At 35.7% G+C, this 15,701-nt stretch overlaps 1 protein-coding gene across 1 annotated transcript in view; it reads left to right on the top strand.

The window, feature by feature from the left end:
* The window catches only part of RPAP2 (RNA polymerase II associated protein 2), an 86,955-nt gene that overhangs the window by 23,342 nt on the left and 47,912 nt on the right, over positions 1 to 15,701 (top strand). Inside the window, exons 8-10 of the mRNA XM_003260050.2 lie at positions 961 to 1,891; positions 10,853 to 10,935; positions 13,799 to 13,879. Coding sequence (XP_003260098.1) covers positions 961 to 1,891; positions 10,853 to 10,935; positions 13,799 to 13,879 — 1,095 coding nt within the window. The remainder of the gene's footprint in view (positions 1 to 960; positions 1,892 to 10,852; positions 10,936 to 13,798; positions 13,880 to 15,701) is intronic.

Below are 15,701 nucleotides of genomic sequence, written 5' to 3'. Positions count from 1 at the left end.
CTTGAACCCAGGAAGCGGAGGTTGCAGTGAGCCAAGATCTTGCCACTGCGCTCCAGCCTGGGTGACAGAGTACGTACGACTCCATCTCAAATAAAAATAAAATAGAATAGAAAAATAAAAAATAAAAAGGTCAGCCAGGCATGGTGGCTCACGCCTGTAATCCCAGCACTTTGGGAGGCAAAGGTGGGCAAATCACTTGAGGCCGAGAATTTGTGACCAGCCTGGCCAACATGGCAAAACTCCATCTCTACTAAAAAAATACAAAAATTAGCCAGGTGTGGTGGTGCCTACCTGTAATCCCAGCTACTTGGGAGGCTGAGGTGGGAGAATCGCTTGAACCTAGGAGGCAGAGGTTGCAGTGAGCTGAGTTCGCACCATTGTACTCCAGCCTGGGCAACACAGTGAGACTTTGTTTATATTATTTTTCATATTATATATTTTTTAAACTACATATATACTTTATATATTATATATAGTATACATTATATAATATATGTATAAGTATATATTATATATGTAAATATATGTACATATAAAGATATACTTTATTTTTTATATATTTATATATTATATATACTTTACATATTTTTATATATATTTATATATATATTTGCAACAACAGGCAAATCCAAATAGTGCAGTAGGATAGCATTATCAAGTTTTTAAAAAAGTTTTGCTGTACTCTTGTAACAATTTTAAAATAATTGGGGGAAAAAGACAAAGGAAGAAGACAGAAGGAGAACTATATAAAAAATATATTATTAATAGATGTACTGAAATTATAGGCTTCTTCTGAAATTTATGTATCAGAACCTGGAAATAAGGTTTTGTCTAGGGAATAAAAATTTCTACCTTGAAAGTTACAATGTATAAATACTATGGGGTACTTTACTTTCCTGTTGTTTCAGGTTTTATTTGCTATTTGTTATTTAGTTATTTTATTTCTCTTTCATTCTACAGTGGCCATTCTGGAGAAGAAGTACAGTTATGCAGTAAAGCCATTAAAACATCAGATATTGACAATCCTAGCCACTTTGAAAAGCAGTATGAATCTAATTCTTCTAGCACTCACAGTGATAGTAGCAGTGAGAATGAGCAAGACTTTGTTTCCTCCATTCTACCAGGAAACAGACCAAATTCAACAAGTATTAGACCACAGCTGCACCAAAAAAGCATAATGAAAAAGAAAGCTGGTCACAAAGCTAACTCCAAACACAAAGACAAAGAACAGACAGTAGTAGATGTCACTGAGCAGTTAGGCAATTGCAAATTAGATAGTCAGGAGAAAGATGCTACATGTGAACTTCCTTTACAGAAAGTAAATACTCAGAGTTCTTCAAATAGGACTTTGCCTGAAAGATTAAAAGCTTCAGAAAATTCTGAAAGTGAATACAGTAGGTCAGAAATAACTCTAGTAGGCATAAGTAAGAAAAGTGCAGAGCATTTTAGGAGAAAATTTGCCAAATCAAACCAAGTGTCTAGGTCAGTCTCTAATTCAGTGCAGGTGTGTCCTGAAGTTGGAAAGAGAAACTTACTTAAAGTTTTGAAGGAGACTTTGATTGAGTGGAAGACAGAAGAAACTTTGAGGTTTTTGTATGGCCAGAGTTATGCTTCTGTGTGTCTGAAACCCAAAGCTTCTCTGATTAAAGAAGAACTTGATGAAGATGACATAATCTCAGATCCAGATAGTCATTCCCCTGCCTGGCGGGAATCTCAGAACAGCTTGGATGAGTCTTTACCTTTTAGGGGCTCAGATACAGCCACTAAACCACTGCCGAGTTACAAGAATTTGAAAAAAGAAACTGAAAAGTTGAATCTGAGGATCAGGGAGTTTTATAGAGGACGGTATGTTTTGGATGAAGAAACCACCAAGTCACAAGACTCAGAAGAGGTATGTCTTACAGACATTGAGTTTTTCCAGGCCGTTAACATTTGGAAAACTCACCACAGCAAATCTTGGAGCAGGAAGGATATTGAAGAGATAATTGTTAAATTTTCAAATAGTTTCTTTAGTCATTCTGCCTTTTGGTTTACAGTGCCATCTCCACTGTTGGCATTACTATTTTACAAATAAGTTGACGTTTACCCCTAGTAAATTTTCATCAGTGTGCAATATTTTTTTCTAATGTAAAAATAGCCTAAAATGGTGGGACAAAGTTTTCCCTAATTCTTCATATAATAAATGAAGCCTCTGAAGAGGCTTGCTTTTTCTTCGGTATATATTCTTTCAGATTTATACATGGGGTCTGTGTGTGTGTTTAATGGATGTACATGCCATGGAATAAACTTGCTAGTTACATTGGAAAATATTTAGCAAGCATGTCCATTTAAAACATTATAGATGAAAATAGTTTGTAAAGGAGACTTATTGGGAAATAATGGACAAAGAGAATGGAAAGCACATTCAGATAGACCTAGATTTGAACATCTGTTTTGTCATTTACGAGCTGTATGAAAAATTAGTTTCTTGGTCTGTTTGCTCATCTGTAAATGGGACTATTAATAGCTTCTCTTGCTCAATTGTTATTCGTTTTAAAGATAATGTGTGTAAAGCATTTATCACAGTACATGACATATAATTGGTACTCAGTAAATAGTACCCATATGTAGAGACTGAAAATGTGCCACTGAGATTTAGAGAGTATCTTTTGATATTTCTACTACCCATCTTTGATTGATGTGTACTCCCTGGAAAATGAAGTCATTTAACATGAAGAGGAATGGGTAATAACCTTGTTTTTACCACAAAACTTTGTTCTCAAATATTCCTAAGTAAATGTGGCTCTAAATTTAAAAGCACATTGGAGATTTGGAAAGAGGGTAGAAGTAGAAATGTAGTAAAGAATTTAGAAATATATTTCTATAGAGTGTTGCTTGGCCCAGCACCCTACTTCAAATCATTTCAAGTATATTATTAGACATCATCCAAAACTTATATTAAGCTGGGAGAAACATTGATCTCTGTCACTGAGCTGCATAAACCTACCGTAGAACATCACTTATTTTATCATTTTGTGCTTTTTAGCCTTAAAAAGGAAAAAAATAATTCCTGAAATTTGACTTTTTAAAATTTATAACATTTTCCAAAAATGTTACATAACATGTTAAAACATTTCCACTGAAGTACAACACAGATAGTAATTATATGATTTCTTGAGTATTCACATATGAATGTCCTGATGTAATCACTACCCAAGCCAAGAAATAGATCATTACAAGTAAACTAAAAGCCCCATATATATCCCCTCCTAATCAGCACCTCTTTCCAAAATTAATATTATATTAGCACAGATTAGTTCTGTCATTTTTTTTACAGTATATATTCTTAGTGTCCAATTTATTTCATACAGTATTATACTTTTGAGTCATTTGTGTTGTTGCATATAGCTGTAGTTCATTCTTTTATTGCTGCATAGTATTCCATTATATAAATATACCATTTATTTATGCTAATGGACATTTAGACTATTTTCAGTTTGGGGCTATTATGAACAATATTCTTAGGAACTTTCTCGTATTTATCTCTCTGCTAATATGCATATGTATTTCTGAAGTATCTAGGTCTGGGAATACTGGGTTATCGTATATGCATATATGCAACTATACTAGATAATGCCAAACGGTTTTCCAAAGTGGTTGTACCAGTTTACAGTTCCACTACTACTAAATGGGAGTTTCCTTGACTCCACGTCCTCCCTGGTACTTGATATTGTTAGTTTTAGCCATTCTGGTAGTATTGGTTTATGATTATAATACATTTCTATGATGATTAATAAATTCAGCACTATTTTATTTGCTTATTGACCACTTGGATAATCTCTTAGGTCAGGTCTGCAGATCTCTCAGCCATGAATACCAGCACCTGCTGTGGTGGAGATGGCAGGGGGGTGAAATGGATTCTGTGAGGATCCTTACTTTTGGTTGTTTAATGTACTATTTTTGTGCTGGTCAGCCTCCTGCCAGAAGGTGGCACTTTCAAGAGAGCATCAGTTGTGGTAATATAGGGAGGATCAGGCTGTGGGTAGGGCCCTAGAACTCCCAAGAGTATATGCCCTTTGTCTTCAACTGCCAGAGTAGGTAGGGAAGGACCATCATGGGGCAGGGCTATGTGCATCTGAGCTCAAGATTCTCCTTGAGCAGGGCTTGCTGTGGCTGCTGTGGGGGATGGGAGTGTGGTTCCCAGGTCAGTGGAGCTATTCCAGGAAGATTATGGCTGCCTCTGCTGTGTCATGCAAGTTGTCAGGGAAGTTGGGGGAAGCTGGCAGCAGGCCTCACCCAGCTCGCATGCAACCCAAAAGACCTGTCTCACTCCCACCATGTCCCTCCAAACAGCACCAAGTTTGTTTATAGGCAGTGGGCGGGAAGGGCTGAGAACTTGCCCCAGGCTACCAGCCTCTCACCTGTGAGAACAAGTAGGGCTTTCACGTCTCCCAGCCTGTGGAGTCTGCACACCAGATTCACACCCTCCCTTGAGTTCTGGCCAGGAGACTTCCTGTTCATTTGGAATTTTTACAAAGTTCAGCTGGCCTATCTTATGGTCTGTCTTGGAGACTGTTCCATGTGCTGATGAATAGAATGTATATTCTGCTGTTGTTGGGTAGAATGTTCTGTAAATATCTGTTAAATCCATTTGTTCTAGGGTATAATCAAAATTATATCAAATATTCTCTCAGACCACAGTGGAATTTTTTAATTTCTACTTTGATTTCATTGTTGACCCAATGATCATTCAGGGACAGGTCTTGATGACCTGTCTAGTGCTGTCAGTGGAGTACTGAAGTCCCCCACTATTATTGTGTTGTTTTCTATCTCATTTCTTAGGTCTAATAGTAACTGTTTTATAAATTTGGGAGCTCCAGGTTTAGGTGCATATATATTTAGGATTGTGATATTTTCCTATTGGACTAGTCCTTTTATCATTGTATAATGTCCCTCTTTGCCTTTTTAAACTGCTGTTGCTTTAAAGTTTGTTTTGTCTGATATAAGAATAGCTACTTCTGCTCACTTTTGGTGTCCATTTGCATAGAATATGTTTTTCTACCCTTTACCTTAAGTTTATGTGAATCCTTATGTGTCAGGTGAGTCCCTTGAAGACAGCAGATACTTGGTTGGTGAATTCTTATTAATTTTGCCTTTCCGTATCTTTTAAGTGGAGCATTTAGGCCATTTACATTCAATGTTAGTATTGAGATGTGAGGTACTATTCTATTCATCGTGCTATTTGTTGCCTGAACAGCTTTTTTTTTCATTGTCTTATTGTTTTATAGGTCCTGTGAGATTTATGCTTTAAAGCGATTCTATTTTGGTATTATTTCCAGATTTATCGCTCCTTTAGCAGTTCTTGTAGTGCTGACTTGGTAGTGGTGAATTCTCTCAGAATTTGTCTGAAAAAGACTATCTTTCCTTCATTTATGAACCTTAGTTTCGCTGGATACAAAATTCTTGGCTGACAGTTGTTTTGTTTAAGGAGGCTAAAGATAGGACTCCAATGTCTTCTAGCTTATAGGGTTTCTGCTGAGAAATCTGCTGTTAATCTGATAGGCTTTCCTTTATAAGTTATCTGATGCTTTTGCCTCACTGCTCTTAAGATTCTTTCCTTCATCTTGACTTTCGATAACCTGATGACTATGTGCCGGGGCAATGATCTTTTTATCATGAGTTTCCTAGGTGTTCTTTGAGCTTCTTGTATTTGGATGTGTAGGTCTCTAGCAAGGCCGGAGAAGTTTTCCTTGATTATTCCCTCAAATATGTTTTCCAAACTTTTAGATTTCTCTTCTTTCTCGGGAACACCAATTATTCTTAGGTTTGTTTGTTTAACATAATCCCAAATTTCTTGGAGCCTTTGTTCATTTTTTTAAATTCTTTTTTCTTTGTCTTTGTTGGACTGGGTTAATTCAAAAGCCTTGTCTTGAAGCTCTGAAGTTCTTTCTTCTACTTGCTCAATTTTATTGCTGAGACTTTCCACTGCATTTGCATTTCTCTAAGTATGTCCTTCATTTCCCAAAGTTGTGATAGTTTTTTATTTATGCTATCTATTTCACTGGAGATTTTTCCATTCATATCCTGTATCATTTTTATTTCTTTAAGTTGGACCTCACCTTTCTCTGGTGCCTCCTTGATTAGCTTAATAATCGACCTTCTGAATTCTTTTTCTGGCAATTCTGAGATTTTGTCTTCGTTTAGATCCATTGCTGGTGAGCTAGTGTGATGTTCTGGGGTTGTTAAAGAACGTTGTTTTGTCATATTACTAGAATTGTTTTTCTGGTTCCTTCTCATTTGGGTAGACTGTGAGAAGGAAGATCTGGGACTCAAGGGCTGCTGTTTAGATTCTTTTGTCCCACAGGGTGCTCCCTTGATTTGGTGCTCTCCTCCTTCCCCTAGGGATGGGGCTTCCTGAGAGCCAAACTGCAGCGATTGTTATTGTTCTTCTGGACCTAGCCACCCAGCAGAGCTACCAGCTTCTGGCTGGTAGTAGGGAGTGTCTGCAAAGGGTCCTGTGATGTGATCCGTCTTCAGCTGTGGATACCAGCACCTGCCCCAGTGGAGGTAACAGGGGAGTGAAGTGGACTCTGTGAGGGTCCTTAATTGTATTTTTTTTAAGTGCACTGGTTTTGTGTTGGTTGGCCTCCAGCCAGGAGGTGGTACTTTCGAGTGCATCAGCTGCAGTAGGATAGGGAGGATACAAGCTTGCTCTGGGGTCAGGCAGTGGGCAGGGCCATAGAGCTCCCAAGAGATTAAGTCTTTTGTCTTTGGCTACCAGGGCCAGTAGAGAAAGACCATCAGGTGGGGGTACCATTGTGTGATTCCCAGGCCAATGGAGTTATGTTCCCAGGGGATTATGACTGACTCTGCTGCGTCACACGGGTCACTAGGGAAGTGGGGGAAAGCTGGCAACCACAGGCCTCACCCAGCTTCTACACAGCCTGCAGCCTAAAAGGCCAGACTCACTCCCACCATGCCCCCACAACAGCACCAAGTTTATTTCCAGGCAGCTGGTGAGCAGGGCTGAGAACTTGCCCCAGGCTACAGGCCTCCCAGCTGAGAAAGCAAGCTGACTCACAGTTCCTTGCCTTTTCTGGTATGTTTCTGCAGTAGTTCTTGGAGCAAAAGTTCATGATGTGAGTCTCCACATGCCGCTGTGTCCGACCAAGTGGGAACTGCAAGTTAGTCCTGCCTCCTATCTGCCATTTTTTCCCAGACCTAACATTTATTTTTAATATTAAACCAACTTTGCATTCTTACAATAAACTCAATTTGATTGAGTTATAATAGCCTTTTTATATAATACTGGATTTGGTCCTCCTAATATTTGCCTTAGAATTTTTGCACATATTTTCAGAATAAGTGACATTAGCATATGAATTGGTCATGGTCTCATCATAAATCATATGGTACAAATTAATCTGAGGAAAGTTTAATTGTGGGACTGTTTTCCAAAGTGTGGTCAGAATGAAGGAAACCAAAGGAAGAATACACTAATCATAGTTTGAGAGCCCTCACCACCCCTAGACCTCAAGGAAAAAGGTAGGAGTGGACCATGAGGTCTTGTACCAAGGAAGTGCTGCGTATAGTGGACCAAGCAGGAATGACTCTTCTGCACCATCCAGTTTCTTATTCTTCATTGGCAAAACTGAGATAAAAGCCAGAGAGCGAGGAAGCCCATTGATGCAGCCCATACAGATCAGCCTTCTGAAGTACAAAGACAGGTGGAAAAGGGTGAAAATTGTTCAGAATGAATATACCTGGCACTGCCTATAATTTTCCTTTCTTGTAATATCTTTATCAGGTTTTGTTTGTAATCATTTGGTAAAACAAGTTGGGAAATGTTCCCTCCATTTCTGGAAGAATGTGTCTAAAATTAATGTTAGTTCTTTAAATGTTTAGAAGATCACCCATTGAACTATCCTTTCCTCTGATGTTCTTTGTGGGTTGCCAATTTTTTTTTTTTTTTTTTTTTTGAGATGGAATCTTCTCTGTTGCCCAGTCTGGAGTGCAATGGTGCCATCTTGGCTCACTGCAACCTCCGCCTTCTCGATTCGAGAGATTTTCCTGCCTCAGCCTCCCAAGTAGCTGTGATTACAGGCACCCATGCCATGCCTGGCTAACTTTTGTATTTTTAGTAGAAACGCAGTTTCACGTTGGCCAGGCCAGGTTGGTCTCGAACTCATGACCTCAAGTGATCTACCTGCCTCAGCCTCCCAAAGTGCTGGAATTATAGGTGTGAACCGCCATCCCTGGCCTGTGGGTAGTCAATTTTTAAAAACTTTTTGTTACGTAAATTTTCGGAAACACACAAAGATAGACTAATACAGTGCTTACTATACAATGTGTGGTCCATCGAACCAGCAGCATCAACATCATCTAGAAGCTTGTTAGAAATGCAGACTCTTATCTCCACCCCATATTTACTGAATGAGAATTACTTTTTAACAAGATCCCCAGAAGATGAGCATGCACATTAACATTTGAGAAGCACTGTTGGGGTGTGGTGGTTTTGGTTTTGGTTTTGGTCTGCTCATTCCATCAGTCACTGAGAAAGATGAGTTAAAATCTCTCACCTTAATTGTAGATTGATTATTTCTACTTTTAGTTCTGCAAATTTTACTTTTTGAGACCATGTTATTGGGTATAAATGTAAAATTGTTATGTCTTCCTGGTAAATTGAAACTCATATCACTATGGAGCAACCTTTCTATTTGTTTTTTTTCTTTACAGTCTACTTTGCTGACATTAACATTTTTGTATTAATATGGTCAAGGACAATCTGTCTAGATTGATAATCTTTGTCCTTTATGTGGAGAATTTAATCTATTCGCATTTCATGTCACAATTGGTATACAGTATTTGGGTTTAAATCTACCATCTCACTCCTCTTTCTATGTGTCCCACTTATTCTGTCTTCCTTTTCTCTCTTGCTTTCTTTTGCATTGAATCATTATTCCATTTTTTAGCCTCTGTTAAATTGTTTTTATATACTCTTTTATTGATCATTAAATGGTTACCCTAAGTGTTAAAACCTGAATCTTTGTCTTATTAAAGTTTAATGTAAGTTAATACTTTTATTGCTTCCTGGACAATTAGCACCTTAGAATGATTTAACTCCATCTATCCCTCTTGACTTATGTTCTATTATTGGATATTTTTATTTTCTCTAAATTTCAAATATATTGCAAGATTATTTATAGCCAATACTCAGCTGGATTTATTCAATTAATTACTCTTTGATTGTTTTTCATTCCTTCTTCTATCCCCATTCTTCATCTGAGATCATTTGCCTTGTGCCTGAAGAATATACTTCTCTTAGTATCAGTTGATAATGAATTTTCTCAGTTTTTCTTAGGCAGAAAATTATTTTACTTTCACTTTTGAAAGATATTTTTCTATATTGAATTTTAGATGAGCAGTTATTTTCTTTCAGCCCATTGAAAATATCATTCCCTTGTCTTTTGGCTTCCATTTGTATCTCTTATTGCTACTCTTTTGAAAGTATTGTGTTTTCTTCCTCTAGCTTCTTTTAAGGTTTTTTTTTGTAAGTTTTGGAATGTTCCCAGTTATCTCTTAGATATTGCTTCTATTCCATTCTGCCTCTTCTCTTTAGTCTTTTTTTTACTGTATCTTGTAGGTCTCTTAATCTCCTTTGTGCTTTACATTATGTGTTCGGGGAGTGGTGACTGCTTCATTCTGGATATTTTCTTATTCAGCATTCTCTCTTCAGCCATTTCTACTATGCTTTTATGTCTACCCATTAGTTCTTAATTTTAAATACTGTATTTTTCTGTTCTAGGGTTTTCATTTTGTTATTTTATGTAGTTTCCAGTTATCTGTCAAAAATTTTCAACCTTATAATTTTTCTATGAATATATTAAACATTTATTTTAAATAATGCTGATAACTTCATTATTTAAATTCCCTGAGGATTGATCTCTGTAGGCTGTTTCAGATTTTTATCATATTGTCTTATTACATGCCAAACATCGTATACTAAAAATTACAGACATAACTGGAGACTCAGGATGATGTTATCTTCCTCTAGAATAGATTTATATTTGCTTTTATGATTTGTAGCAGTTCCATGTCACTGTAATGTAATCAGAGATTAAGATGATTTCAAGGTGGGATTCACTCCCTGAAAGAACTAGTCTATTTCCTATTCTTATTGTTATTCCTAGAGTATGGTCTTTCCAAGTCCTGGTCTCATATTTGGGGAAGGTTGCCCGTACCCCTCCCTTCTTGAAGGATACCCTGAACTCTTTTTATTAGAAAAACTGCTCAATTTCTCAATATCTAAATAGAAAATTAGTGCTCTATCTGTAATTACCTTCTCCAGGATCTCAGACTGTAATTCTTTATAGCCTCGTTAGCTCTCTGATGCTAACAAATGTGTTTCAAACAAATGTGGTTTTCCCCCAACTTTTTTGTTCTCAGAGAGAGAGTCGGTTTGAATTATCTTGTCTGCCATTTCTAGAATGGTTAGGGGTCAAATGACATAATGACTGAACTCCTCATAATATATTTATAGTATTTGCTAATTTTAATACTTTAATCCCCTACTGCACTTAGCAGTTTACAAAATATTTTTGTTTACATTTGATTATTTAATAAAGGAGGTATTAATGTCCCAATTATAAAGATGAGAAAACTAACTCTCCAAAGAGGGCAAATGACTCAAGCAAGTTCACAACAGCCTAACAACTGAGTTGATACTCAAATTTAAATCTAATTCTCAAGTCTAGTTATTTTCCTACTATGCCACAGATACAAACTTTCGTGTTTTATTGTTTATTGTTCTACTTATCAAAGAAAGAATGTAAACTCATGATTCTGTTTTGCTTTGTTTAAAAATATGATTCAGCATGATTCCACCTTTCCACTGATAGACTCAAGTTCCCAGAACCAGATTAGAAAACGCATCGTACTTGAAAAGTTGAGTAAAGTGTAAGTATGTAATTGCCATCCCAGCTTTGTAGTAGTTTTAAATTAACTTGACATTTATGAGCTCATAATGTGTAAGTATTATCCTCAGATTTTGAACATTTTGAAAAATAATGTGAAAAGTTTACATGGATTTCTTCACTTGAGAAATTTGGGTTTTTAAGATATTTTATCCAAGAAATACAAATTTTTGTGTAGAGGACACAGAGGCACATCATAAAGAGGAAGGTTGAGATTGTGGGTTTAGAAGACCAAACTACCTTACTCCCACCTAATCAGTGAAGTCAGGGAAAAAATATGAAAGCTAGACCCATTTAAATACTGATTTGCGGTAAATGTGTCACAGCAGTTTCAGATGTAAATAAGATGTTATTACAAAGTTTTAAGGGTCTGTTAACTCACTCTGCATGCATATCCTTAGAACCATTTCACACTCAGCAACATGAGTTTTTGTTCAGCTCAACGTTGCACTTTAGCTTTAAACTTCCCGTGGTGGAAATTATTGGTCTTGTAATTAGCCGAGTCATAAATGACATTTAAAAATTGCTATCTTGGTTTTTCTTTCAAAAAGAACTTGAAGATTTTTTTTTTTCCAGAGGTATGAGGGCTGTGTTGAACTTTTCAATCTGCATTTTCTTATTTTAGCAGAAAACATGGAAAAGTGTGTCAGTCATTATTTAAGGGTTGTGAATATGAAGTTTTATTTTGTAGCAGTTTGAAAATACGGAAAACATTTCACATTAACCAAGGCATAAAGAAGAGTGAAGACAAAACTAATTATGGTATAGGAGTTTTTTGTTGGGTTTTTTTCTCATTATCAAGTTAGACCTTTTTTGGTTTTTTATTTGAACCAACCAGTTGCAAAAAGTGTTTATTTCAGAGTATCAGAGGAAATTAAATACGTTGTATATTAGATGACACTAAGGAATTGTTAATTTGGATGGTTATGATCATTTTATTGTGATTATATAAGAAAGTGCCTTTGTATTTAGAGATAAAAATGGAAACAGTTAGGGGTCAAATGACACGACAACAGGGATTTACTTTAAAATATTACTACAAAATAAGAAAAAAATGTGCCAGGCGTGGTGGCTCATGCCTGTAATCCCAGAACTTTGGGAGGCCGAGGCAAGGGGATCACCTGAAGCCAGGAGTTCAAGACCAGCCTCGGCAGCATAGTAAGACCCCATCTCTACAAAAATAAAAATAAAAATTAGGCCTAGTGTGGTGGCTCATGCCTGTAATCCCAGCACTTTGGTAGGCTGAGGCAAGCGGATTACAAGGTCAGGAGATCGAGACCATCCTGGCTAACACAGTGAAACCCCATCTCTACTAAAAATACAAAAAAAATTAGCTGGGCGTGGTGGCGGGTGCCTGTAGTCCCAGTTACTCAGGAGGCTGAGGCAGAAGAATGGCCCGAACCCGGGAGGTGGAGCTTGCAGTGAGCCGAGATCGCGCCACTGCACTCCAGCCTGGGCAACAGAGTGAGACTCCATCTCAAAAAAATAAATAAAAATAAAAATCGGGTGTTGTGGGGCTACTACTCAGGAGGCTGAAGTGGAGGATCGCTTGAGCACAAGAGTTTGAGTCTGCAGTGAGCTATGATTATGCTTGTGATTAAACAGTTCTCCATAGTGGGTGTACTAATTTATATTCCCACCAACACTGTATGAGGGTTCCCTTTTCTCCACATTTCTCACCAGCATTTGTTATTGCCTGACATTTGGATTATGCCACTGCACTCCAGCCTGGGTGCTGAAGGGAATGAAAAATGAAGCAAATACAGCAAAAATTAAGAAATTGAATCTGGAAATAGATATATGGGATTATTACTATTCTTTCTATTTTGGAACGTGTGAAACTTTTTTATACTATCACACTGGTCTTAAAAAGAAGCTTAAAAAATATAAAGTAACACATACTTTAGAAAATGAGGCAGTACAAAATAGTTTAAAGAAGGAAGTAAAAATTACCTGTAATCCCACCACTCAACAATAACTACTATTAATATTTTGATGTATATCCCTGACATATATATGGCATACGTATATTCATTCTATTTGGTTCTCTCTGTGGATAAACCTAGAAGGAATGAAATATGCTTGATATGTATTGTATATGAAGTACAATGGTATTATATAATACATGTTTTTATAAAAATAGGATAATACTATATACATTTTTCACTTCACATCTATCATGAATACCTCTTTATATTAAAAAATAGATTCACATTATTTTAAATGTCTTATTCTATTAAGTGGGTATATCATAATTTATCTAACCAATCACCTATTGATACACATTTGTTTCTGATTTTTCACTACTAAAACTATTTCTGCAACAAGCATATTTTTTATGTTCATCTGATTATTTCCTTAGATTAAATTTTTTTCATAGTAAAACTATTGGGTCAAACACATTTAAACTGTTAATATATATTGTCAAATTGCTTCCTAAAAAGGTACTAATTTTCACTATCACCATGGGGATTTAGTAAGGAAAAATACACCACACTCTCAGATTGGACCATTTTGGGGGCAGTTGTGTTCTTTCCATCTTGGTCCAATATTTGAAAATAAACAGGTAAGTAAAACTAGGGACAAGAATTTAAATAGCTGCCAAAATGATTTTGCGTTTCAGTGCTTCACACTCAGTAACAGACTACAAAGTGGAGTGTGGGGTTACTATGAATGTTTCCTTATGAGTTCTCACCAATCATAACCTAGGTTAACCTTTAAATAATGACTGCTTCCACCTAAATGCCATTATTACCTATGGAAAATTCAGATCTAGGCATGACCCAAAAAAATGTTTCCATATAATTAAGTTTGTTTTAAAATAAATGTAATTTTTTAATTTTCAGATTGCCTGGACTTCTGGTTCCTCTTCAGATTACATTGGGAGATATTTACACACAACTTAAAAATCTTGTTCGAACTTTCAGGTTAGTATTTATATTACAATTATCCTTCTCAATTATTTTGACTTTATTTATTGCCTTGCAGAATCCAAAGGCACAGAGAAAGTAAGTGACTTATCTTTCAATGTCACAGATCTAAATATGGTATTCTGTTTTCTCCTCCACTAAACAACATTATTTCTCTCTTCTATTGAATGCAACCTTTATTTGCTCAAGCCATTATATATTTCACTTTGGATAGTTTATTTATGGAATAGCCTAAAATTGAGAAGGAAAATTATATCTATGACACAAAACCAGTACTACTATGGGTTTAAGTGAAATAGTAAATATATATTGGCTGACCCACACTGCATCAGGCACTATGGGTAATGTAAAAGAAACATAATGCCACCCGAAAGGAAGAACTCGCCTGTGTAAAGATCATGTAAGTACAGTAAACAGTACAAGACAGTGGGCAATTTAATATTGAATTACACAGAACAGACTTAAAGTGCTAAGAACTATAAAGGAAGGAAGAATAGAGAATTGATATCAATTGTGAGTGAAACTGTTGTGATTTTTCCTAAAACTATCAAGATAAAAATACTCAATCAGGCTAAGACTAGGTTCTGTCTACCAAGAAGCATAGCAATAAGCCTCTAAATGCCTTATTAGTAGAGGTGTACCAAATACACATTTCAGCCAAATGCCAGTGACCAAATATTAAAATTAACATTTGCCTGTGGCTAATGTTGCAATGACACAGAATAAACTTCTATGGTGGAAGAATTAATTCATCCAAGAAATTTATCATATATATTTATTATTATAGTTTATTGTTGTCAACAATAGCAGTCAGATTTTAGAAGTGTAAAATTATAGTACAGGAACAGTTTCTTGGCACGGTCAGCTGTTAGATTTCTCTTGCTGTACATTAGTAACACTGTACATTAGTAACACCTAATAGACAATCATTTTAAACTGGCACATTTAAAAACATCAGTAACCTTTTTGTATGCCAAAAGTAATTCAGGAAAAAGTTTTTCAATAAGGCTTTTACTAGAAAGAGCTTTGTATCTAGAATTCATAGTTTAAGGCAAACCTCAAAAATTATTTGTCTTCAAAGAATTGTCTTCAGCTGCTGAAAAGGATAATTTCTAATAATTTACATTAAACTATCAAACCTTCATAGATTCAAAACTATAGATGTCTTAAAACATTCTTCTAGAGTCTTCTGTAGTGAACTTTGACTAAACAAAATGTACTTGGGATATCTCAGTTTTCTCTAAGTTTTATCTTAACACTTTTTTATATCATGATTAGATATTATATTTAGATTATTATATATCTGTTGTTTATATGTAATTTAGGAATTTTTCCAACTCATGATAGTTTGAAGGGACATTGATTTTCATTCATCATCAATTCCCCAACAGAAATTTAAATACAGGTCTTCAAGGTTATTTTCTTTAATGTTGTGACTACTAGTAGGTAATACATTTCTGCAAAGTTTGCATTATTATAAAATCTAATGTCTATTATTCTGTTTTAGATTATTTAAATTTTTATTAACCTATTCCCAAGACATGTTCTTGAGAAAGTAATCTAGTGTATTCAATATTCGTATTAACTATCAATCTATTTTCCTAAATAATTGAAAGTTATTACTGATTTTTTATACTTAAAATTAAGCTTTCACAGGCATCATTAATTATTGTGGTATTTTACTCTTCAGTTGGCTGATAAAACAAGCACATAAAGACATTTTCACTTCATTTTATCTAGGATGTTTGTATTTGAAAGTGAATGTTTAGGTAATGATAAACTGAATGATATGATTGTTCTAATTACTAAGATTTTTATC

Source organism: Nomascus leucogenys, chromosome 12 (assembly GCF_006542625.1).
Source record: "Nomascus leucogenys isolate Asia chromosome 12, Asia_NLE_v1, whole genome shotgun sequence".
Classification (NCBI taxonomy): Eukaryota; Metazoa; Chordata; class Mammalia; order Primates; family Hylobatidae; genus Nomascus; species Nomascus leucogenys.
Note: the sequence above shows the minus strand (reverse complement) of the source record. Positions and strands in the feature narration are given on the sequence as shown.